Source organism: Gnatocerus cornutus, chromosome 7, assembly GCF_029298725.1.
Source record: "Gnatocerus cornutus isolate USDA-ARS CGAHR chromosome 7, icGnaCorn1.1, whole genome shotgun sequence".
In the NCBI taxonomy this organism is placed as follows: Eukaryota; Metazoa; Arthropoda; class Insecta; order Coleoptera; family Tenebrionidae; genus Gnatocerus; species Gnatocerus cornutus.
In genome coordinates this window covers 17877883-17904421 of record NC_142239.1, presented here as the reverse complement: position 1 = coordinate 17904421, position 26539 = coordinate 17877883, and the positions used below count along the sequence as shown (strand labels likewise).

The 26539-nt window shown below is 40.4% G+C and overlaps 1 protein-coding gene across 2 annotated transcripts; it reads left to right on the top strand.

Moving 5' to 3' along the window:
- Myo10A (unconventional myosin 10A) lies at positions 1-26420 on the top strand. 2 transcript variants are annotated; one of them, XM_088042119.1, is made up of 12 exons: positions 1-178; positions 2889-3046; positions 5111-6216; positions 6262-6670; positions 6722-7167; positions 7245-7333; positions 7384-11430; positions 11473-11909; positions 11956-12189; positions 23948-24162; positions 24469-24715; positions 24812-26420. In XM_088042119.1, exons 2-12 carry the CDS (start codon positions 2921-2923, stop codon positions 26072-26074), a joined length of 8619 nt encoding a protein of 2872 aa, XP_087898245.1. In that variant the 5' UTR covers positions 1-178; positions 2889-2920; the 3' UTR covers positions 26075-26420. The 2 variants fall into 2 exon arrangements, with proteins under 2 accessions (XP_087898245.1, XP_087898244.1); XM_088042118.1 differs by having other exon boundaries at positions 7384-11909.
- Positions 26421-26539: the final 119 nt, after the last annotated feature.

The window sequence follows — 26539 nt, the reverse complement described above, 5'->3', positions numbered from 1 at the left end:
TACACGCTGCTAGTCTCGACACGCATACCAACCTAACGGGACGCACCTTTACTTCACCTCTCCAACGACCCGACAGTGGACTGTTTAGTGCACCATCGAGTGTTTTCCAGTGAAAATCCGTGCGGAAAACGAAAATGAAGTGAAGTGGTGAAAGATTGGATAAAAATCTGATAAAATGGTAAGTTTGAGCGGAGATTTCAACGCTGCGTCACGCACGAAACCCTACAGTGACTTAAGTCACTATCAAAACAACGTTACGTGTCACTACGTTATCAAATCCGCTATCACGTGGCGTTAGAGCAACTGTGGATTTTTTACTTTCTCAGTACGTTTCGCTCCCACAGATGTGCATTCTCAGATCAACCTTCACTTTTCGTATTGTCCAAATCTGAGGATTCTTCCTCGGCTTTATGTAGAGCGGAAAGATTAGACGATGATCTCAAATTATCGGTATTCCAACGGTGATATAATCGCGATTTTTTGAACTTTTGAAGAACCAGTTTCTTGGGTACACGCGAATTTTGGTTTAGACATTGGCGTGCAGGAAAGTTGAGGACACGAAGATCGTGGATTGTGATGAAAGAGCGAGTAATAAAAGAAAACGGTGGGTTCTTTGTGAACTGAGGTATTGTTAAGTTGGGAGGTTTTTAAAGGACCCACTGTTGCGTGAATTATTTGTTTTGGGTTGGTTTTTAAGCAGAGCTGCTGTTTCAAAACAACGAGGAGTTCGTCGACTTTAGGCGTGAGGAAATTTCTTAGTGCAAATTTTGGTTATTATAAAATGCCAATGGAAAATAGACGTGACTACTTTTCAAAATCCGATAAAACCTTGACCGAAACAGCGCTTGTTTGCCGAGCATCATTAGCATTTTCTGTAGTCCTGAATCAAACAAAACATTTATGAGTAATAGATCAAGCATTTGTGACGCGAATATAAATAAAATTCCTCCATAAATTCCAAACGAGTTTTCAAAAACGAAAAAAAATTTATGGACTCTTGCTGTCTGTAGATAGAAATCAGCAATGGGCAAATAAAAAAGGTCAACCCATGAAAAAACCCAAATTACCATTAATTAAATCCACGATTTCTGACGCAATGCACGATCCTCACTATTAAAAGACATCCAACCCATGTCAATCTGCAAATTTGTGCCAGCATTATTACTCAACTCGCGACAAATGTCGAAAGTCTGATTTTTCTGCAGCCAAGACAAAGAACTAGGTGTGTTACACGTATTGGTGTCATTAGGCCTCCGCAATCTTTAGCTCGAGGAAAACCGATTTTTCCCAAATCGTAGACAGTACCACATCGACTTGACCTACTATAACATCGAAAATCCACGCACGTTGAATGGGTGTGAGGTCGCATAGCCTCACGTCCAAGAACCCAAGAGGCGATGGGAGCATTGACCATCGCGGTAAACATTGTGGAGAAGAGGCCGAAATCTTGATGTTCCGGGCGGAAATTGATGATTCTCACATCATGACTAAGAAGAATGCGATGAATGTCATAGGTTGAGGAAGAATGCGCAGACCTTGGAGGATTTTTGTCGAAAGGAAAGGCTGGAACGAAACGCTTCAAGGTGGTTGCTCGCACATTTTCGATGATGACTTCAGGATTGATCATCGAGAAAGCAATTTCATGTTTCTGGACTTTCAAGTCATTTTTCTTGTCGATATGTTTTTATTACTTTATTAATGGGCGGTTTAATTTATGTTTAATTCAAGTAGCAGTCGGAAAGTAAAAGCAAATCTCATTATTATAGCACGCGACAGCTGCTCAAGAAAAGAGAAAATTATAACTTAAAATTGTATTAACAGTAGCATGGTGTATGACTTGGAAAGGAAAAGGCAAAATTTCATTTCCGGAAAATTTTAAATTGCAGTAACGAGGAAAAAGTCGACAATTTTTGACCACAAATTGAAAGTTGATGACTTTCAACGAATTAAAATCGTATTGAGTCAATTAAGTGGAAAAGATGATCCCCATAAGAATCAACTTAAAAGTTGCATTCCACAATCGTTCCACCATAAAAAAGCAGTTCCATATTACTCCTGAATGAACATTCCAACACTTTAATTTGCAACGACCTTGAATTGACCTAGAAATACCTTACTGTCATATTGTCGCATTCATTATTACCACCGTTAGATAATAATTATGCCAACTATTTCCAGCTCGATGACATCAACACTGAAAAATGTAATCAAGAGCTTCGTTCCTTTGATCGAACAAAAATCATCAAAAACTGAAAATGTCTGTGGTTTGGCAATAATAACAATAATTATCCCTGCAAACAAAACGTGAATCATTCGACCATGAAAAATATTTGACGTTATTGTTACCACGTTAAAAGAAAAACCTGATTTGAACCTCATTGAAATCGTGTGGTAATGGCAGTAAACAGCGTAATTGATTTTTCGTGCTACTACTAGCGATAATTGAACTGAAATAGTGGCACTTAGCCTGATTTCGACCCCATTGAAGTCCTGTGGTGATGAGAATGAGATTGAAAACCATATGGAACCAACAGTGTCGTCAGGAAGTTTAAATCCATCCATAATTCGCTCAACTTTCTACTCAGCCAGCTCGTAAATCCGTCAAAATTTCGTAATATCCAGTTCAAGGCCGTTGAATTAGCACCAATTAACATAAGAGGAACATAATTTTCAAGCCTTTCCTTGTAATAATCACACGCAATGCTCTTATAACCTAGGAAATTACATAATTCTTCGTTGTAATTATGCAAGAAATTGTAAATAAAAGTAGCTACTTGCAACAATGCGAGCGACCTTCAATGAAAATTTTTCCTGAAACCTGAATCCCGGAACACGTTTATCCTTGAGAGAAAAAACTCGCTGCCATACTAATTTTCGAATTTTTGCAGAAACTTTACCGGATGCCAGGAAAATAAACGAAATGGAGTGGAATACCGGAGATTTGATCTGGTTCGATCCGGGAGTGGGCCACTGGCTTCCGGGGGAAGTCCTCGAATGTCACAGGAGTGCCAACGTTCTAACTGTTCAAGCCGTCATCAATGGGAAGGTAAAGTCGTGAGAAATTGCAGTTTTGGCAACTTTTAGAAAGTTGGGTTGTCATAGTTTACTCAAGAGCAAATTTGTCGCTGGAATTCTTATGACTCGGTTTTATTACGCATTGGTGTTTTCACCACGTTTGATTTTTTTTGTAAATGGTTTCAATTGCGCTTTCACTGCTTTTGTCTACGCTGAAAGTTGGGGCTATGATAATCGTGGGAAGACTTCTGGTGATAAAAGGATGAGCATTGTTTGAGATTTTCGGGAGCCAACACCGAATCTTTCACTTTTAGTAGTTTTTATCGTTGGTTTTCTCATTTGCATTTTTGTGATCTTGCTTATTTGCGCTTTCTACCAATTTTTCGCAGGTTTTGTTCCCTTAATTGCTTCTGTGAATACCTACAATAATTATCATTTATTCCTTACATGGCGCGTTCATTAGAGGTTTTTAACCTACATTTTCAAAAAGATTTACAGTGATCTTTACATTCATTTCCTTAAGAGCTTTCAATTCTAGGAATTTTAATGCACAAGGCGCACCGATAAAGGGATAAAGTGGGGAGCTGTGTAGTTACAACCATTGTGGAATTTTCTAGAATTGTTGGAATTTTTAGGGAAATTTGGGGAATTTTCATCGAAATTATTGAATTTGTTTTGTGATTTTAGTAGAATTTGATGGAATTAGCTTTACTTTTTACTCAAATTTTGACAGATGTAGATGTCACTTCAGTCATTTCCTGTGTGATGTTGCCAACATTAGTTTTGTATATTTTTCTAAATCGGACACAATTTTTCTCTAAATTTTCTTATTTTTCCCAAAATTCAAATTTTTGTTTCGGGATACAAAAGTTTTAGTAAAATGAACAAATTTCATGGTTTCCGTGGAACGAATCCTTTTTGCCGATAAAATTAATAACGTCAATAATTATCCTTTACAACAATTTATTTAACTGCCTCTCTGTTGGGGGTTTTTGGTTGGTCTCTGTTGGATACTCTGCTATTTAGTTTGACTGCCTTGACGTTGCACTAAATTTAAACTACTTTTTCTAACATTTGAAATAATAAATTTCAATTCCTTTTGTATTAGTGGTACAAATTCACATTTTTTCAAAAATTAAGCTGAGTAAAACAGGCTTTCAAGGTAGGCATAATGATAATTTTCGTAGGCTGACATTAATAAAACAAAAGAAAAAAATGACATTGATGCATGCTTCCAGTTGCCGAATTCTTGAACAGTTGTTTGCTTATTTTCTTTTACTTTTAAATGAATTTCATAGAAATACTGGTATTAAAAAAAACAAAAGAGAGGTTAATTAAATTTTAGAAAAGTGAACTAACCTTTTGTTTCGCCACCGACCGTTCCTGGCTGTCGAAAACTGTCCACAATCCTTTAAAAGCACTGTCATAATGTAAAATCGGCTTAACTTCACCCTTTTTGTGGTTTTGGGGTTGATTTTACAAGAACAAACACTTTCAAACACCAAAATGAATACCAACATTTTTGACATTACCGACTGAGACCTCGGGATTGGGCCAATCAGAGACGAGGGTAGCGCGCGGATATTTAAAATAATGATGAGACGAGTCAAATTCTTAAATAGCTTTATTTTTGGAAGAGAAGAATATTTCCTGAGAATGTGAACACAAACGTTTCGAAGCAATTATCGCGTGAGAAGTCTTAATTTCATGTCGTAATAAAATTAGGAATAAATTTGGTCTATGGGATCATGCACCTCTGGAAATGAAGCAACGCCGAGCGTCTTCATCTCTGAATTAGGTCCCTGAAATCGTGGTATCGTTGTACAATAAAAAGAATACTTTCTTCTCAAATCTCCTCCAACGATCAGTACTGCTTTCAAAAGATAACCATCACAATCTCCGGTAGTCTGCATGACTTCGCCTGATAGCAGCAATTAGCATCTGAAGAATCTCGAATATTTCCATCTGCATGACCTAATCGATGTTTACTACTTATGTAAATGCGTTCCGGAACAAAAAGCGTGTCATAATTGTTACTATGTCGACATCATCTTTGAATCTTCTTAACATTGCGAAACGTTTTGTTTGATTCCAGCCTCAAACTTTCGCCCTCACCGATGGCGAAGGCTCCGTTCGTCGCCGCCAGGACTTGGGCACTGCCGGTGTGGAAGATATGACCCAGCTCAGCGACCTCCACGAAGCCGCCTTATTATGGAACCTGAAGCTGCGTTACGACCGGAACTTGATTTACACGTACGCCGGAAGCATCCTGGTGGCCGTTAACCCGTACAGGATGTTCGACTCTAGTTATGGGATCGAAGCGGCGCAACGTTATCGAGGAAAGATGATTGGAGCTCTGCCGCCACATCTCTTCGCTCTGGGGGCGGCAGCGTACTCTGCGCTTCCTGCCGCTCAAGTGGTAGTCATCAGCGGGGAAAGTGGCTCTGGGAAAACTGAGTCGACGAAGTTAGTCATGCAGTACTTGGCGGCGGTGGCTCCATCCGCCCCTCGCAACCACGCTTTAGTCACCGAGCAAATTCTGGAGGCGGCGCCGCTACTTGAAGCTTTCGGTAACGCGAGAACTGCGCGGAATGATAACAGTTCGCGTTTCGGAAAGTATCTTGAAGTGTATTTCAAACACGGCGCTATAATTGGGGCTAAAATGACGCAGTACCTCCTGGAGAAGTCGAGGATTATCACTCAAGCCCCTGGCGAGCGGAATTATCACGTGTTTTATGAGCTCCTCGGAGGGCTGGGTAATACAGAGAGACAAAAATACGGACTTGTGGATGCGGATAAGTACTTTTATTTGAATCAGGGGGGTGGAGATTGCGCGCCAGGGCATTCCGGATCGGGGGCGGATTGGGGCGCTCTTACTCGAGCCATGCAGGTGTTGGGGGTGGGCGAAGCGGAACAGGAAGGCATCGTCAAGGTTCTCGCCGCGGTCTTGCATCTCGGGAATGTGTATTTCCATCGGAGGCAGCTAAGACACGGCCAAGAAGGCGTGGAAGTGGGCTCGGATGTTGAAATTAAGTGGGCGGCGCATCTTCTGCAGATTTCTCCAAGTGGGTTACAGAGGGCACTGACGTCACGGATCACCGAAGCTAGAGCCGAGCGAGTTTACTCTCCACTGAGCATAGATCAAGCGTTGGATGCCAGAGATGCCTTCGCCAAAGCTCTTTACTCTGCGCTCTTCAACTGGTAATATTATCTCTTTTGTGGTGCTTTTCTCATGAGAAATTTCAGGTTGGTGACGCGGATTAATTCCATCGTACAAAAAGGAGGGCTCCATGATGCCGCCCGGATCTCACTTCTCGACATCTTCGGCTTTGAGAATCTAAACGAAAACTCCTTCGAGCAGCTGTGTATAAACTACGCCTCGGAGTCTCTTCAGCTCTATTTTAACAAGCATGTCTTCAAGTTGGAGCAACAGGAGTATGCGAAAGAGCGTCTGGATTGGACGAACATGACCTGGATGGACAACACTCCGGTGATACACCTTCTGGGGAAGAAACCAGTAGGGATTCTGCACCTCCTGGACGACGAAAGCAACTTTCCTCGAGCTTCCGACTCTTCGTTCTTGGAAAAGTGCCATTACAACCACGCGCTCAACGAAAATTACTGCAGACCGAGAGTCGGAGGGCGCGAATTTGGGGTGGGTTTCTTATAAAATGTTGTCGAAAAGAAAACTAATTTCTTTTTGCAGATCAAGCACTTCGCCGGCCAGGTGTGGTACTCCGTCGACGGCTTCCTCGATAAGAATCGCGATGTCCTTCGCCCCGACGTCGTGGAACTCATTTCTTCCAGCAAGGAGCCTCTGGTATCCGCCATAGCAAAACCCATGGTCAATGCAGCCCAAACTCGTACCCTCCCGAAAGGCAACAATGGGCGCTTTGTGACTATGAAGCCCAGAACTCCAACAGTGGCGGCACGCTTCAGCGACAGCTTACAACAACTCTTGGAGTCCATGAGCCGATGCAACCCATGGTTCATCAGGTGTATCAAACCCAACAACGATAAAAGTCCGATGCGTTTCGACATGCCCGTGGTCCTTGAACAATTACGATATTCTGGAATGTTAGATACCATTAAAATCCGCCAGTCCGGATATCCCGTCCGATTGAAGTTTCAGCAGTTTGTCGAAAGATACAGGTGAGGCAATATGAAATTTGTGGCAATGTTTGCACAATTCGTTGCGGATGGGTGGAATTTACGTTTCAAACTTGCAGATATTTACTTAGTGGAGTGTTGCCAAGAGGTGCGCCTTATCGCGACTTGTGCCGAGGGATTTTAGAGCGAATGCCTGCCACAGGGGCTGGTAAGTTCTCAATTTTCTTCCACTGTCATCCTCACTACTTCTTCCTCCAGATGGCCCAGACTACCAACTGGGCGCTACGCGCGTTTTCCTTCGGGAGAACCTGGAGCGCCAACTCGAACACAAGCGCTCCGACTGTCTTAAAGACTCTGCAGTGCTCATCCAGAAGCACATCCGCGGTTACTTAGCCCGCAAGAACTACAACAATCTGCGACGTCATACTGTAACAATCCAGAAACACTGGCGTGGGTACAAACATCGAAAGCAATTCCAAGCGGTTAAACGTGGAGTCATCAAGACTCAGGCTCTTGTCCGCGGAAGAAGAGAACGCAAACGTTTCGCTCAACGCAAAGCTGATTTCAAGCGTCGCGTCGAAGCTGAGAAAGTCGCCAAAGAACGTGCGAAACAAAGAGCTGCGCGTGAGGCTCAACTGCAGAAAGCCCAACCTAAATCCAGTGTCCACCATCTAGAAATACCCGCCGAGCTCGCGTTTATTTTCTCCAAAATTGAGAACTTCGCGCCACCTCATTCTGAAAGAAACTTAATTAAAGTTGTTGGGGGGGTTACCGGAACAACACCGCCGCTGAACCTCCCCCATGACTTAAATCAGTTTGAGTTTTCGAGGTTTTCTTCGGTGTACTTCAAAGGAGCTGATTTGGGGGTGAAGAAGGAGCCCATTACCGCACCGTTCTTGTCGAAAGCTGCTACCAGAGACCAAGACTTTCAGGACGCCGTGGCGTTGTTTAAACTGATTTTGAGGTGGTCAAACGACGCCCAGTTAACAGGAGCTAGAGAAAGAGCTCTTGCTGATTATATCGTACATAAAGCTCTAAGTTCCAGAGGTCTTCGTGATGAGCTGTTGGTGCAGTTATGTAACCAAGTCTGGAGGAACGAAAACTCGGACAGAATATGGCAGTTGATGGCTCATTGTTTGTGCTGCTTTCAACCCAGCCCTCCATTAAGCAAGTATCTTCTGAAATTCGTAACTGATCACGCTAGCTCCAACTACAAAGAACTCTTACAAAGAAAACTCACCAGAGGCTTGCAGAAGAACCCTCACACTAGATCCCTCCCTCCGACTCTTTTAGAGTGGCGCAGTATCCGTCAGAGAAGCAACACAGCTCTTCCTCTAACCCTCCCAGATGGTAACATCGCGACGGTCAACGTCGACTCGTGGACGACCTGCGAAGAAGCTGCTTCGCTCGCGATTAACTCTCTAGGGCTCTCACCAGACGGTTGGAGCGTGGTAATGGACGACGCCGGAATAGTTTCTGAAGGTAGCGGCCTGGACTACATCATGGACTTAATCTCAGAACTGGAACTTTGTCCATCGTTCCCAATCTCCAAGTCGACGCTACTTAAACTCGGCACTCGCAGAGCCTCTCCTGTGGAAATCGACCACTCGCCTACAACACCCACGAGGCCGCAAGTTCCCCCACCCGAACCCCCAACTCACCGAAAAGTTTCACGACAGTCGCCTCCACGAAAACAGTCCAATCAGAGCTCGAGGAAACCATCACGTGAGAGCCACCGGGAGTATTCCCCTCATCGCGAGTCTCCAGTGACCAGCACTCCAGCGAGGAAGTCTTCACATGAGGCTTTGTCTAGAAATTCCGCTCTCAACGAGCGATACTTCGATATTGAGAAAGTTAGATCTAGGAGTTTGGATAATTTGTTGAGTGAGCCTGAACCGACGCCTCTTCTAGATCTGGGGCTAAGTCAATCAAGACTTAACGATCGGTACCACTCTGTTGAGCAATTAGCGCCCATCAAACCAGTTATTGCTAATCAGAACTACATGTCCAAACAAGACATGGAGTTTGAGTATCCTGATGTATCCAGCGTAAGCACGTCGCAACGTGGGGGTCCTCGGTACATCAAGTCACAGTACACAGGAAAGAAAGCGCCCCCAGGGTCTCACTCCAGTCGTGCTCACATCGAAAAGAGCGAGTTTGGAGTTAGGAGCTCCGCCATGTCTGACACGAGTGAAACTCCAAGTCTTGCTAGCCATGTGAGAAGAGTGAGAGTGCCTAGTCAGGCGTCAGATGTTGACCAGTTCTTGGATGAGTTGTTCAGTCCTGTTCTCGATGGAAATCTCGATGAGTTAAGTGATGCGAGATCTTTAGCCGCTAGTATTAAAGGTGGGGGCTATATTGAAGGCCTCGATGACTTCCTCGACGAGGTTCTGGGGAATGTTGATGATAATCTCGATATGAGTGATCCTCAGCTTATTGCCACGATGATCAAAGGCGGAGGCCATAGAAACAGACGCGACAGCGAAGGGAGTTCAGTTCTGGACAAAGAAGTTGAGAAGTTAACTTCTTCGCGGCGTCGCGAGAATCCTGGGACCTCCAACGGCAATGTTGATGACTACATCAGTGACTTATTTCGCCCGATTTTTATCAATGACAGTCTCAAGACTTTGACTGAGAAAGACAACTTGGTGGATAGTATCAAAGGTGGGGGTACCACGCATCAACAGAATGGCGCTGGGCCTAGTTATAGCTTCCCGTCGATACCGACATCTCCTCCGGTTATTATGCCTCTGTTAAGTCCTTCTCAGGAAGGTTTCATGCCTGTCTACAACGTACCACCTGTGGGGATGCCAACCAACGGCGACATGGCGACGTACCAACAAAGCCTCCAACGCGCTTTCTTACAATCTGCAATGGCTCAAAACATACAAATCCAGCAGCAGCTGTTAGCACAGAACCAAGCATTGCAACAACTCCTCACTCAACAAATACCAGGAGATGTTAAAGTGGAAGTCCACCAAACCACGGTGAAGGCACAAGTCCACCAACCATCAAGTCCCAACCGCAAACCGAGCTTCAAGAAGAGCAACTCACCAAGTGTCCACTCTTCTCGTAAAGTCAGTTCTGAGTCAAATCTAAGTTTGAGCATAATTCGAAATGGGGTGCCACCCCCACCTCCAATGCCACCACCGCTTGATGGTACCGACCCTAGTGAAGCTCGCCCCTTTTTGGACCCGTACGGCAGAGCTAAAACTGTGAGAATCGGGAAATGGCGGTGGCCACCTCCACAAGACGAAAAGGGGGCGGAAAACGGCGAAGACTTTATGCATTTCAAGATGAGACAACACCAGAGAAAAGTAACTCCAGTGAAAGACCAAGTTAATGGTCATGCGCCGAAAATGGACCAATCTGCAGCGGAGTGGGAGGAAATCGAATTCGACCCCATCGTCAGAGAGTCGGAGCGCCCTAAACCCAACTCAAAGCGTGCTTTTGAAATTGGGGCCGCCAGACCAACTCCTGGTAGCATCGGCAAGTTGAAACTCAGCTCTGAAATGCGCCAAAGACTTGAGAAAGTCACCGCAAACCATTCGGTGAGATCCACGAGTAGCAAAGTTGAGAAACCTGCGAGGGCCGTCAACAAACTTGAGGATACAAGAAAAATGATGTTGGAACAGCAACTAGCGGGAAGATGGGATGACTCTCATGATGTTAGTGGGAACTCCACTCCTATTCAAACGCCTCATAATGGCAGTTCTTCACCAACTCAACAAAGTTGGTCTAGTTCTAATTGGAAACCAGGTCCTCCTCCACCGCCAGTTGGTCCTAACTCGCTTCCACCGGCTCCTCCAGGTCCTGCTCCTCCACCTCCAGTGGTTCGTCCCAACCAACCCCCACCTCCTGTGGAACCCGTGAGGGACTCCTTCATGGCCCAACGCCAGGATAGAGACACTTTCGGGGTGCACCAAAACCGTGTCATTCAAAATAACTCCAAAAGAAACTCCTTCAGTGCCAATTGGGACGTTCAGAGTGCCATAACTCACGAGACTCAAGATGATAGCACCCATTGGGCAAAGGACGAAATGGAAAAAAGCGATGGGAGATTGTCAAGAGACAGTTGGGATCAACCGGACTCAACTATCACTTCGGTTGATCAACCAAGAAGAATGTTAACAGAGCGTTGGGAAACGGACAGGAAGAGTTACGAAAAAAATAGAAACGTGGTGAAAGAAACGGGGGAAAGACCGACGTTCCGCACGCATCAGTTAAGTAAAAGCGCGCAAGAAAGAGAGAAGAAACATTCCATCGCGTCGACGCAGATGACAGACAAAACCGAAAGAACTGATGGTGAGGACTCTTATCACCTCGACCTTGAATCACGCTCCGTAGTTTCAGAATGGCCGGAGTTTATGCGCCCGATTCAGACGCCGCCCCCGAAGTCCCCCATGGTCGTCCGTAAAGAATCCCCTAAAACCACCACGCGCCTCCTCCCCCTCGGCGCCTCAGCTTGTGTAACGTACAACCGAGTCGCCTGGCTCCTCCGCGTGCGCAAAGAAGTCTTCTCCCCGAACGAAGCCCTGGGGCCCCCGACAATCCTCCACCTCATCTTCTGCCAGATTGTCGGCGACGTCTACGGACTGACCCCCTGTCTTCGCCTCACCCAAACCGAAAAACGCGCTGGTGTCAACATGCTCTCCGGCTACGGCATCACCGCCGATAACTTCACCAGCAACCACCGCCCCAACATCAAAAGAAGCGTCATCGAGCTCGCCCGAACTTGGCCTTTGTACTTCGCTCGACTCTTCCCGGTTTCAGGAGCGGCTCAGGTGAGACCCCCACAAAAAATTCCGCCTTTTTAACAATTATCTTCAGCTGTCGGACGTACAACTCGTCGCTGTCTCTCACTGGGGCGTCCACTTCGTCAAACGCGACCAAAGCCATCTCCAGCCGCTCAAATCTTTCCCTCTTAAAGACGTAGCGTCTTGTACAGCCCCACGACCGACAACTGTCAGTTTCGACGGCCCTCAAGGTCGTCTCAGTTTGCACACTCCAAGAGCCCAACAGCTGTCGGAGATGGTAACAAAGTTCTGCGCGGAGAATCGCAAGGTGAGTTAGACTCCGTTAGTTTAAAGAGCTTAATTATGAATTAATTAGTCGTTTCATGGCCTATTTGGAAAAAAAGCGTTAATTGCACGATGTTATTAGTGCGTTAAAATTTTAACATTCATAAAGTGTTGATTAAACTTCTTAGTGCAGGCAAAGGTTAATTTCACGGAGGTGTAAGTCGGTTGGGAAATCTTTATGCATTGGTGGTGGCTGTTTAGTGTTTTATTAAATATAATTAATGGTAATAACGGCATTAGAGATGATTTCTAAGAGATATAAACAGTTGGGTAATTAGTTTGAATTATCAAGCTTGCACAAAGATGTTAAAGAATTAATTATGGCGATTATACTGTAATTAAAAGCTGCGGATCATAACGCGCGGTGAAAAGGTGTTCGAACTAATCAAAATTGGATTAGAAACGACAAAAAAATTATGTTCATTTTGTTGCCATGGTATTATTTATTTTTTCTACTCATACTAACGTAAATTGAAATTCCAGATTTGGAATCTGCGGAAAATTCTGCGTTCACTGATGTATAATAACTTAAGTTTACTCTAAAAAATAAGCGAGATATCGATATCAAAAGTTTGCCATAGTTTTAGTCAAGAATTTTTGCGAAAATTTGCAAATTTCGACTGTAGAAAATTCAAACAATTGTTTTTTATGTAAAAAATTGCGAGAAAAACGATGGCACAAACCGCATCTCAATATCTGATATAGTTTCCGAGATATCGAGCACGAATTGTTTCGAACCGTCAAAAATTTGGCCTTGCGGCGACAACCCAAAAATTCAAACGGCCATAACTCGGTTAATTATTGACAAATATTAAAAAATTATTATGTTTTTGAATTCAGCGTAAAATTCTGCATAAAATGAGACCCAAATTTGTTAAGTTTGCTTTATAAATAAACGAGGTATTGACGAAAACTGTTTTGAAAACATCATTTTAAGGTGATTTTCAATCAATGTTTCCAAAATGAAAACGACGATTAATGGCATTGAATTATACATCACTCGAAAGAGGAGTTCAAAATCTATCTACTGGCCAAATTTGAGATCTATAGGACAAATAGTTTACGAGTTATGGCCAAAAATAAGAAAAATGAAAAATTTTCATCGTTTGAGTCGCAATTTTTTTTCGCGAAAAATTGACTATCGAATTTTGGGCTTTTGAGAACAAATTCTGACGTAAAATGAGCCGAGAAAAAGAATGGCGCAAACCGCATCTCAATATCTCAAATAGTTTCCGAGATATTTAACTTTAAAAATTACGAAAAATGAGAAAAAATGAAAATCAACTATCCGAAATTTTGATCGGCTATAACTAAGTTATTTGTTGTCGGATCTGAATTTAAATCCCAGATTTGGATTCTGCGGAAAATTCTGCGTACACTGATGTATAATAACTTAAGTTTACTCTAAAAAATAAGCGAGATATCGATATCAAAAGTTTGCCATAGTTTTAGTCATATTTTTTTGTGAAAATTTGCAAATTTCGAACGTTGAAAAAGCAAAGAATTGTTTCTTATGTAAAAAATTGTGAGAAAAACGATGGCACAAACCGCATCTCAATATCTAATATAGTTTCCGAGATATCGAGCACGAATTGTTTTGAACCGTCAAAAATTTGGCCCTCTGGCGACAACCCAAAAGTTCAAACGGCCATAACTCGGTTATTTGTTGACAAAAATTAAAAAATTATTATGTTTTTGAATTCAGCGTAAAATTCTGCATAAAATGAGACCCAAATTTGTTAAGTTTGCTTTATAAATAAACAAGGTATTGACGAAAACTGTTTTGAAAACATCATTTTAGGGTGATTTTCAATCAATGTTTTCAAAATGAAAACGACGATTAATGGCATTGAATCTACATCAGTCGAAAGAGGAGTTCAAAATCTATCTACTGGCCAAATTTGAGATCTATAGGACAAATAGTTTACGAGTTATGGCCAAAAATAAGAAAAATGAAAAATTTTCATCGTTTGAGTCGCAATTTTTTTTCGCGAAAAATTGACTGTCGAATTTTGGGCTTTTGAGAACATATTCTGACGTAAAATGAGCCGAGAAAAAGAATGGCGCAAACCGCATCTCAATATCTCAAATAGTTTCCGAGATATTTAACTTTAAAAATTACGAAAAATGAGAAAAAATGAAAATCAACTATCCGAAATTTTGATCGGCTATAACTAAGTTATTTGTTGTCGGATCTGAATTTAAATCCCAGATTTGGATTCTGCGGAAAATTCTGCGTACACTGATGTATAATAACTTAAGTTTACTCTAAAAAATAAGCGAGATATCGATATCAAAAGTTTGCCATAGTTTTAGTCATATTTTTTTGTGAAAATTTGCAAATTTCGAATGTTGAAAAATCAAAGAATTGTTTCTTATGTAAAAAATTGTGAGAAAAACGATGGCACAAACTGCATCTCAATATCTAATATAGTTTCCGAGATATCGAGCACGAATTGTTTTGAACCGTCAAAAATTTGGCCCTCTGACGACAACCCAAAAGTTCAAACGGCCATAACTCGGTTATTTGTTGACAAAAATTAAAAAATTATTATGTTTTTGAATTCAGCGTAAAATTCTGCATAAAATGAGACCCAAATTTGTTAAGTTTGCTTTATAAATAAACAAGGTATTGACGAAAACTGTTTTGAAAACATCATTTTAGGGTGATTTTCAATCAATGTTTTCAAAATGAAAACGACGATTAATGGCATTGAATCTACATCAGTCGAAAGAGGAGTTCAAAATCTATCTACTGGCCAGATTTAAGATCTATAGGACAAACAGTTTACGAGTTATGGCCAAAAATAAGAAAAATGAAAAATTTTCATCGTTTGAGTCGCAATTTTTTTTCGCGAAAAATTGACTGTCGAATTTTGGGCTTTTGAGAACATATTCTGACGTAAAATGAGCCGAGAAAAAGAATGGCGCAAACCGCATCTCAATATCTCAAATAGTTTCCGAGATATTTAACTTTAAAAATTACGAAAAATGAGAAAAAATGAAAATCAACTATCCGAAACTTTGATCGGCTATAACTAAGTTATTTGTTGTCGGATCTGAATTTAAATCCCAGATTTGGATTCTGCGGAAAATTCTGCGTACACTGATGTATAATAACTTAAGTTTACTCTAAAAAATAAGCGAGATAACGATATCAAAAGTTTGCCATAGTTTTAGTCATATTTTTTTGCGAAAATTTGCACATTTCGAATGTAGAAAAATCAAAGAATTGTTTCTTATGTAAAAAATTGTGAGAAAAACGATGGCACAAACCGCATCTCAATATCTAATATAGTTTCCGAGATATCGAGCACGAATTGTTTTGAACCGTCAAAAATTTGGCCCTCTGGCGACAACCCAAAAGTTCAAACGGCCATAACTCGGTTATTTGTTGACAAAAATTAAAAAATTATTATGTTTTTGAATTCAGCGTAAAATTCTGCATAAAATGAGACCCAAATTTGTTAAGTTTGCTTAACAAATAAACGAGGTATTGGCCAAAAACTGTTTTGGAAACATCATTTTAAGGTGATTTTCAATGAATGTTTTTAAAATGAAAACGACGTTTAATAGCATTGAATTATACATCAGTCGAAAGAAGAGCTCAAAATCTATCTAGTGGCCAAATTTGAGATCTACCGGACAAATAGTTTACGAGTTATGGCCAAAAATAAAAAAAATGAAAAGTTTTTATCGTTTGGGTCGTAATTTTTTTTCGCGAAAAATCGACTATCGAATTTTGGGCTTTTGAGAACAGTTTCTAACGTAAAATGAGCCGAGAAAAAGAATGGCGCAAACTGCATCTCAATATCTCAAATAGCTTCCGAGATATTTAACTTTGAAAATTACGGAAAATGAGAAAAAATGAAAATTAGGTTTCCGAAACTTTGATCGGCCATAACTCAGTTATTTGTTGTCGGATCTAAATTTAAATCCCAGATTTGAAATCTCCGGAAAATTCTGCGTACACTGATGTATAATAACTTTAGTTTACTCTAAAAAATAAGCGAGATATCGATATCAAAAGTTTGCCAAAGTTTTAGTCATGAATTTTTGCGAAAATTTGCAAATTTCGACTGTAGAAAATTCAAACAATTGTTTTTTATGTAAAAAATTGTGAGAAAAACGATGGCACAAACTGCATCTCAATATCTAATATAGTTTCCGAGATATCGAGCACGAATTATTTTGAACCGTCAAAAATTTGGCCCTCTGACGACAACCCAAAAGTTCAAACGGCCATAACTCGGTTATTTGTTGACAAAAATTAAAAAATTATTATGTTTTTGAATTCAGCGTAAAATTCTGCATAAAATGAGACCCAAATTTGTTAAGTTTGCTTTATAAATAAACAAGGTATTGACGAAAACTGTTTTGAAAACATCATTTTAGGGTGATTTTCAATCAATGTTTTCAAAATGAAAACGACGATTAATGGCATTGAATCTACATCAGTCGAAAGAGGAGTTCAAAATCTATCTACTGGCCAAATTTGAGATCTATAGGACAAATAGTTTACGAGTTATGGCCAAAAATAAGAAAAATGAAAAATTTTCATCGTTTGAGTCGCAATTTTTTTTCGCGAAAAATTGACTGTCGAATTTTGGGCTTTTGAGAACATATTCTGACGTAAAATGAGCCGAGAAAAAGAATGGCGCAAACCGCATCTCAATATCTCAAATAGTTTCCGAGATATTTAACTTTAAAAATTACGAAAAATGAGAAAAAATGAAAATCAACTATCCGAAACTTTGATCGGCTATAACTAAGTTATTTGTTGTCGGATCTGAATTTAAATCCCAGATTTGGATTCTGCGGAAAATTCTGCGTACACTGATGTATAATAACTTAAGTTTACTCTAAAAAATAAGCGAGATAACGATATCAAAAGTTTGCCATAGTTTTAGTCATATTTTTTTGCGAAAATTTGCAAATTTCGAATGTTGAAAAATCAAAGAATTGTTTCTTATGTAAAAAATTGTGAGAAAAACGATGGCACAAACCGCATCTCAATATCTAATATAGTTTCCGAGATATCGAGCACGAATTATTTTGAACCGTCAAAAATTTGGCCCTCTGACGACAACCCAAAAGTTCAAACGGCCATAACTCGGTTATTTGTTGACAAAAATTAAAAAATTATTATGTTTTTGAATTCAGCGTAAAATTCTGCATAAAATGAGACCCAAATTTGTTAAGTTTGCTTTATAAATAAACAAGGTATTGACGAAAACTGTTTTGAAAACATCATTTTAGGGTGATTTTCAATCAATGTTTTCAAAATGAAAACGACGATTAATGGCATTGAATCTACATCAGTCGAAAGAGGAGTTCAAAATCTATCTACTGGCCAGATTTAAGATCTATAGGACAAACAGTTTACGAGTTATGGCCAAAAATAAGAAAAATGAAAAATTTTCATCGTTTGAGTCGCAATTTTTTTTCGCGAAAAATTGACTGTCGAATTTTGGGCTTTTGAGAACATATTCTGACGTAAAATGAGCCGAGAAAAAGAATGGCGCAAACCGCATCTCAATATCTCAAATAGTTTCCGAGATATTTAACTTTAAAAATTACGAAAAATGAGAAAAAATGAAAATCAACTATCCGAAACTTTGATCGGCTATAACTAAGTTATTTGTTGTCGGATCTGAATTTAAATCCCAGATTTGGATTCTGCGGAAAATTCTGCGTACACTGATGTATAATAACTTAAGTTTACTCTAAAAAATAAGCGAGATAACGATATCAAAAGTTTGCCATAGTTTTAGTCATATTTTTTTGCGAAAATTTGCACATTTCGAATGTAGAAAAATCAAAGAATTGTTTCTTATGTAAAAAATTGTGAGAAAAACGATGGCACAAACCGCATCTCAATATCTAATATAGTTTCCGAGATATCGAGCACGAATTGTTTTGAACCGTCAAAAATTTGGCCCTCTGGCGACAACCCAAAAGTTCAAACGGCCATAACTCGGTTATTTGTTGACAAAAATTAAAAAATTATTATGTTTTTGAATTCAGCGTAAAATTCTGCATAAAATGAGACCCAAATTTGTTAAGTTTGCTTTATAAATAAACAAGGTATTGACGAAAACTGTTTTGAAAACATCATTTTAGGGTGATTTTCAATCAATGTTTTCAAAATGAAAACGACGATTAATGGCATTGAATCTACATCAGTCGAAAGAGGAGTTCAAAATCTATCTACTGGCCAAATTTGAGATCTATAGGACAAATAGTTTACGAGTTATGGCCAAAAATAAGAAAAATGAAAAATTTTCATCGTTTGAGTCGCAATTTTTTTTCGCGAAAAATTGACTGTCGAATTTTGGGCTTTTGAGAACATATTCTGACGTAAAATGAGCCGAGAAAAAGAATGGCGCAAACCGCATCTCAATATCTCAAATAGTTTCCGAGATATTTAACTTTAAAAATTACGAAAAATGAGAAAAAATGAAAATCAACTATCCGAAACTTTGATCGGCTATAACTAAGTTATTTGTTGTCGGATCTGAATTTAAATCCCAGATTTGGATTCTGCGGAAAATTCTGCGTACACTGATGTATAATAACTTAAGTTTACTCTAAAAAATAAGCGAGATAACGATATCAAAAGTTTGCCATAGTTTTAGTCATATTTTTTTGCGAAAATTTGCAAATTTCGAATGTTGAAAAATCAAAGAATTGTTTCTTATGTAAAAAATTGTGAGAAAAACGATGGCACAAACCGCATCTCAATATCTAATATAGTTTCCGAGATATCGAGCACGAATTATTTTGAACCGTCAAAAATTTGGCCCTCTGACGACAACCCAAAAGTTCAAACGGCCATAACTCGGTTATTTGTTGACAAAAATTAAAAAATTATTATGTTTTTGAATTCAGCGTAAAATTCTGCATAAAATGAGACCCAAATTTGTTAAGTTTGCTTTATAAATAAACAAGGTATTGACGAAAACTGTTTTGAAAACATCATTTTAGGGTGATTTTCAATCAATGTTTTCAAAATGAAAACGACGATTAATGGCATTGAATCTACATCAGTCGAAAGAGGAGTTCAAAATCTATCTACTGGCCAGATTTAAGATCTATAGGACAAACAGTTTACGAGTTATGGCCAAAAATAAGAAAAATGAAAAATTTTCATCGTTTGAGTCGCAATTTTTTTTCGCGAAAAATTGACTGTCGAATTTTGGGCTTTTGAGAACATATTCTGACGTAAAATGAGCCGAGAAAAAGAATGGCGCAAACCGCATCTCAATATCTCAAATAGTTTCCGAGATATTTAACTTTAAAAATTACGAAAAATGAGAAAAAATGAAAATCAACTATCCGAAACTTTGATCGGCTATAACTAAGTTATTTGTTGTCGGATCTGAATTTAAATCCCAGATTTGGATTCTGCGGAAAATTCTGCGTACACTGATGTATAATAACTTAAGTTTACTCTAAAAAATAAGCGAGATAACGATATCAAAAGTTTGCCATAGTTTTAGTCATATTTTTTTGCGAAAATTTGCACATTTCGAATGTAGAAAAATCAAAGAATTGTTTCTTATGTAAAAAATTGTGAGAAAAACGATGGCACAAACCGCATCTCAATATCTAATATAGTTTCCGAGATATCGAGCACGAATTGTTTTGAACCGTCAAAAATTTGGCCCTCTGGCGACAACCCAAAAGTTCAAACGGCCATAACTCGGTTATTTGTTGACAAAAATTAAAAAATTATTATGTTTTTGAATTCAGCGTAAAATTCTGCATAAAATGAGACCCAAATTTGTTAAGTTTGCTTAACAAATAAACGAGGTATTGGCCAAAAACTGTTTTGGAAACATCATTTTAAGGTGATTTTCAATGAATGTTTTTAAAATGAAAACGACGTTTAATAGCATTGAATTATACATCAGTCGAAAGAAGAGCTCAAAATCTATCTAGTGGCCAAATTTGAGATCTACCGGACAAATAGTTTACGAGTTATGGCCAAAAATAAAAAAAATGAAAAGTTTTTATCGTTTGGGTCGTAATTTTTTTTCGCGAAAAATCGACTATCGAATTTTGGGCTTTTGAGAACAGTTTCTAACGTAAAATGAGCCGAGAAAAAGAATGGCGCAAACTGCATCTCAATATCTCAAATAGCTTCCGAGATATTTAACTTTGAAAATTACGGAAAATGAGAAAAAATGAAAATTAGGTTTCCGAAACTTTGATCGGCCATAACTCAGTTATTTGTTGTCGGATCTAAATTTAAATCCCAGATTTGAAATCTCCGGAAAATTCTGCGTACACTGATGTATAATAACTTTAGTTTACTCTAAAAAATAAGCGAGATATCGATATCAAAAGTTTGCCAAAGTTTTAGTCATGAATTTTTGCGAAAATTTGCAAATTTCGACTGTAGAAAATTCAAACAATTGTTTTTTATGTAAAAAATTGCGAGAAAAACGATGGCACAAACCGCATCTCAATATCTGATCTAATTTCCGAGATATCGAGCACGAATTGTTTTGAACCGTCAAAAATTTGGCCCTCTGGCGACAACCTAAAAGTTCAAACGACCATAACTCAGTTATTGTATTAGTATTGCGTTAAATAAGCACAAATAACTTGAGTTTGCTTCCCAAACAAACGAAACATTGATCAAAATCGATTTTCAAAGGTTTTTTTTGGGTTTACTTTAATCGAAAGAGCAGCTCGAAATCTATCAACTGGCCAAATTTCAGATCTGTAAATCAAATAGTTTACGAGTGCGCCCGAAAAACAAAAATTAAAAAAAAATTATTTATTGATTTTTGAGTCCAAAATCTCTAACATGTTTGTTTTTCTAAAATTTCTGATAATCCGAATTATAGAATTTATTATTATGTTCTTGGTTTCTTGAGTTTTCTGAGCACCTGCAGGATTCTCTAAAGTTCTTCAAGATTCATGGATTCAATTACAACTTAATTTGGAAATATTAAATGTCAATAAATAGATGAGCATGTCATCGCATCGTCAATAAATTGCGTCGTTTACAGGTCATAAATCAGTTACACAACCAATATTTCACACGTAACCTGAAATCGAAGAATCTTTCTTTGAATAATCTTCAGTTTTCTCTCGTTACATCAAATAACGAACCTACAAATTATCCAGGAAGCGCAAGGCAGCACTAAAACACACATTTTAACGGAATAAGAATTTATTGGTTTGAATATTACCACGATCCTTTCGCTAGTTTCCAATAATTAGATAATAGATTTCTTGTGCAAATACAGCAAACGACTCTGAGATGTTTTCTAAACTTTCACGCCAAGGCCATTTATACTTCTCCGGTCATTTACATAGAATAGCTATTAAAATGCGTTCACCTCGCGTCTTTCTTCGAGTTGCCCACCGGAAATTTTCGCAAAATTTGTAATTTTGGTAGAAATGAAAAAAGCACCCAAGCACCTGTCGCTCTGTCCCACATAACCCGCCACTGGTCAGCAGTGGGTCAGCGGAACTATTAGAGCTCATCTAGTAGCCGTGCGTACCATGAACCATCCCATCACTCGTACCGCGACCGCGCTACTGTCCACACTGCGATGGTACTCTCGAAAAAATGAACAAAACTCAGTGGGCAGAAATCTCCAAGTACAAAAAGAACAATTTTGACGATTTCCGGGCCAACTCTCTTGATAGTTTGGCCAACTCCTCCAACCCATCGGAAAGTTTAAGTGATGATTCGCACGACTCGGACTCCGGGACTGATACCAAATCCAAGAACTCTTTTGCTGTAAAATGTGAAGTGTACTCCCAGAATCCCTGCGGAAGTATCAAATCTTGGACCAAATCGGAAGGAAGCTCTGAATATGACCTGCAAGATGGAGGTGCTCGGATGGAAACCATTCCGGAAGAGGCGGAACCTAAAGTTTCGGTCAAAGAGATTCTGGCGAGGTTCGAGAATTTGAACGGCGCCGAAGGAAAAGATTGTAGTAATAATAAAGGAAGTACCAAGAGTGGTACTAATGTTGATAATATCAATAATAGTAGTCCACCGACTACTGTTATTAAGACTATTGTAAATAAGACAAATGCGGCGAAAACTGAGGTAAAGGAGAAAAAGGAGAAGAAGGAGAAGAAGGAGAAGAAAGAGAATAAGGAGAAGGAGGGCGGGAGTACTGCAAGTGTCAAAACCTCGACGAAGGAGGTAAGAAGCTGGGCGACGCATTTTTGCGCAATTTTACTAAATCTGACTAATTTTAATTGAACTTTACCACTTGAACTAGCTAGTCACGAAAATTTAAGTAAATTTGAGTTAAACCTTCGTAAAACTAGAGCAAGAGCAATTAATTAATTAGTGTAGAAATGGACCAAGTTAAAGCTCGCTAATTCTGATTAATTTATCTTAAATGACTAGCAGCAGAACTGATTAAACCAGTCGAAGATAACCGTAATCTGAACTAGTAAACAGAACAAGCCCAAAGTGGCGCAAATCCTCCACTTTTTGTCACTTTTATTCTCGGTCAGTTTTCGATGAAAATATTCGCAAAATTTTGAGTGAACTTTCGCTGAAATGCCAAGAATCCACGTCGCAATTAATCCGTGCGAGAGGTACCAGATTTCTTCACCCATAATGACAAAATCTAATAAACAAAGTCCGCTAAAAATAGCCCATTATTCTTTAATGAAGCAATCCCAGCCTCCGGCATCGGCAATTACCAAGCAAACACATCATTTTACTAGTCAACAACCATAAATTAATGCGCACTCAACTCCAAAGACAATAATTACAGTGAAGGTGACTCCTCGCCGGAAACCCATTTTTCACATATACCCATTGTCAATTACACGATTCCATGTCCCACGAATTATCTAATTTTGTCTTGTGTCCGTTATATAACTCCACGGATGAACACACCTCTGAAAATCGAGTTAAAAAAGAAAGTGTCAGATTCCGACACTGTGGAGAAACTATAGAAAATGCTGCTCCTTTTTGAGCAGACTGCGACTTTTTCAGAAGTGACAGGAAGGCCCAAAGGCAAACACTCCCAGTAAAGAAAGCACAACAAAGAAGCACGTTTTCGAGGAAAAAACAAGAACCGGTGACAATGACTCGAGCTGATTGGACTGGAAAAAGAAAGTTTGGGGTCAATGTTACTTTTTCGCCGCCGCTCCATGGGGCTGTGAAGAGCCTCTGGGGAGATAAGCGAGCGAAGTTACGAAATTGCCTAGAAAAAAAACGAAAAATCGAAGAATTCGCATGAATAAACAGCCGGATGACAATCGAGTTATTAAAGTAACGGACAGCGTGTAACTTCTTCTGAGATCCGGGACGCAATAAATGCAAATGGAGGTGTCGATTTGTTTTTACTTTCCTGAAGATATGTAATTGTTGTTACAAAACAAGCGGCTGTGGAATGTTAAGTATGTTGGTAGGCCTGCCTCTTTGACAGTTCGAGGTTACGCGTGATGGCGCCAGGGCTGCCAACCCTCGTTTCTACGCCTCTGTTTCATTAATAAGAAAGTCAGATAATTACCGCAGTCATCTGGCGAATCGAACTTTATCAGGGCCCGGAGAATTTCGGGTCATTGTTTCTTCGTTCTTTCAATGAGCAAAGAAAAGTGCGAATCTCTAGAAAGTTCCTTCACATTACCGTGCTCATAAAATCACCTTCAGTACCCATAAATTAGCAATCATTTTTCCCCAGCAGCTCGTCGTTTTCGCTAATTAAAACCAATTCGCCACATGTTTAACGTTTTTCTTTGTCTAGTTGCAGACAAAAGTGTCTTCTCCGCAGCGAGCGCCGCCAGTGGAACGCATCGAAGCATCACCGCGGAAGAATGTCCAAGAGCCGCGACTTGCATCACCTACAGAAATGCGAGGTGAAAGGGCCGAAAGGGCGCAGTCACCGAGCAGCCCTGTGCCCCCGACTGGGAAGTACTCGTTGATGCAGTTCGCCATGCACAACTTTAGACAGACATCTGAGTAAGTGATTTAGGCAGTCGAGCGGCACGTTTCTTCATTGTGCGGGGCTAGAAAGCATATGTTGGGTAGTTCTTGTACGATGGTCGGAGTGTTCGGATTGCTTCGCGGATAATTACATCACGCGCTCTCGTTGTGATGGCGGTTTTTTAGTGAGAAATTCCTTCTAATTATCCGAAAAGAAGAGTTGCTTGAGCAAGAGTGACGACACGTTCCCATTACTTGACGTCTTCGTCATGGGAATAGTGTTAAAACATTGCTCTAGGTACTCTCGCTCGATTCTTATCTTCACTGTTTATCTTCTTCCAGATTGGAACTCCTCAAGATGGACTCGTCGCTTAAATCCAAAGAAAAACGCAAAGAATGGACGTGGAAGCAACAAACCGACTTGATCAAATGGCAGGGAAGCCCCCTTGACGGCCCTCTGCTACGTTTGGAAGACCCGGAGCTGGGGCCCCTCGCTGTTGAGTGCTTCGAGTGCATCTTAAGATACTGTGGGGATCTTCCACTCACACCGGAAATGCCGGAAGTCAAATGCGTCTACACTGTGCTAATGGTAAGAGGACCGGTCACGCTTTTTAAAATTCAATAAATTAGGCTGATGCAAGTTTAATGAAAGTGGCCCAAATCATCAAACGTGTCTCCTTTTCAGCATTGCCACAAGCACGCCCTTCTCCGCGACGAGGTCTATTGCCAACTGATGAAACAAACCACGAGCAACAAATCCGAGTCCCCCGAGTCCTGCCAAAGAGCTTGGCGTCTCTTATCGATCGTCGCGGCGTATTTTGCTTGCTCGGAGAACCTCCACCCGTTCCTCACTGAACATCTTTCGAGCGCCGCCTCCGACCGCCGTCGAGTCTGCCACGGAACCGCCGCCGTCTGTCTCGCTAACCTCCGGAAAACTCAGCGTTGCGGAGGACGGAAAAACGTCCCGTCCGTTGAAGAAGTCACTGCTGTGAGTGCTGGACGCAGCGCGCGACGACAGATCTACCGCCTCCCTGGCGGTGCCGAGCGCGTGGTCAACACCCGGTGCAGCACAGTCGTCGGCGACGTCATCGCGGAGTTGTGTAGTTTAATAGGCGTGGGGACGGAAGCCGAGCAGCAGGAGTTCAGTCTCTATTGTATTGTCCAAGGAGACGCGTTTACAATGCCGTTGGCGAGCGACGAGTACATCCTCGACGTCACGACGGAGCTCCACAAAGCCGCGCAACCGTTTTACCTAATCTTCTGCAGATCTGTGTGGTACCACCCTCTTAAACACGACGCTAGTCCTCTCTACACCGAAGTGTTGTTCAACCAAGTCGCTCCTGATTACCTCGAAGGACTCCTTCTGCGACTCGGCAACCCCAATTTACCCCCAAGTGTCGTGCGGGACATGGCATTAATCGCCGCGCTTCTTCACAGAGCGGCGGATCTTAACCACCCTCCGAGTCTCAAAGAAGTCAAGTTTCTCCTCCCGAAACCCGTGCTGGGACTCCGGGAACCCCGTCCTCCACAGTGGTTAGCACTAGTCCAAACTTCCTGGGGCCAAGCTGCAGGTCTCCAAGTCGCCAGAGCCAAACACCGCGTTCTTCAAGTACTCAGCAACTGGCCGTTGTTCGGTAGTAGCTTCTTCGCGGTGAAGAGAGTCTCTGGAGACTTGGATAACTGGCAAGAACACATTCTCGCGTTGAACCGCAACGGAGTCCACTTCTTAGAGATGACGTCGCATGAGACTTTACAACACTGGCCGTTCGCTGAAGTCATCTCCACTCGGAAGGTCAGATCTGAAGACGGCGCGCTGTTCTTGGACATGAAATGTGGGAATTTATTGCAACAAAGAGTCACGAGGTTGCAGACTGAACAAGCTCACGAGATTTCGAGGTTGGTGAGACAGTACATCAATTTGGAACAAGCGAGCGGTTCGAGGAATTAAATTGTATAGTCATTGTTAACTTTGCTCAGTAAGTTAAGTAAGAAGGTACTCCAATACGTAAGAAGTAGTTGTGGAATTGATGGTGACGAAACGGGGCATTTCGCAGCTACGTAAATTATATTTTATTTATTGTATATAGAATATGTATATTTTTATATCTGACTGTTTATTAGTTCCGTGCAAAGATGGTCATTATTGAGTAATTATGACAAAACAAAGATTACGATGTAAGAAGGTCGAACTTAATTATCTGTTGGCTCAATCTGACATTGTATCGCTCTCAGACCATTATTGTATGTAAAATTATTGGTGTTTGTATCTTATACTATTAAAATATTTTATTACATTGTTGTTTCTTTTCATTGCCGACTTTCACCACGCAGCGCCTGTATTTTATGTGACCAACAATACACTCCTTTATTATGCGAACATGTGTCTGAGCTTGACATTTACACTCTAAATTAT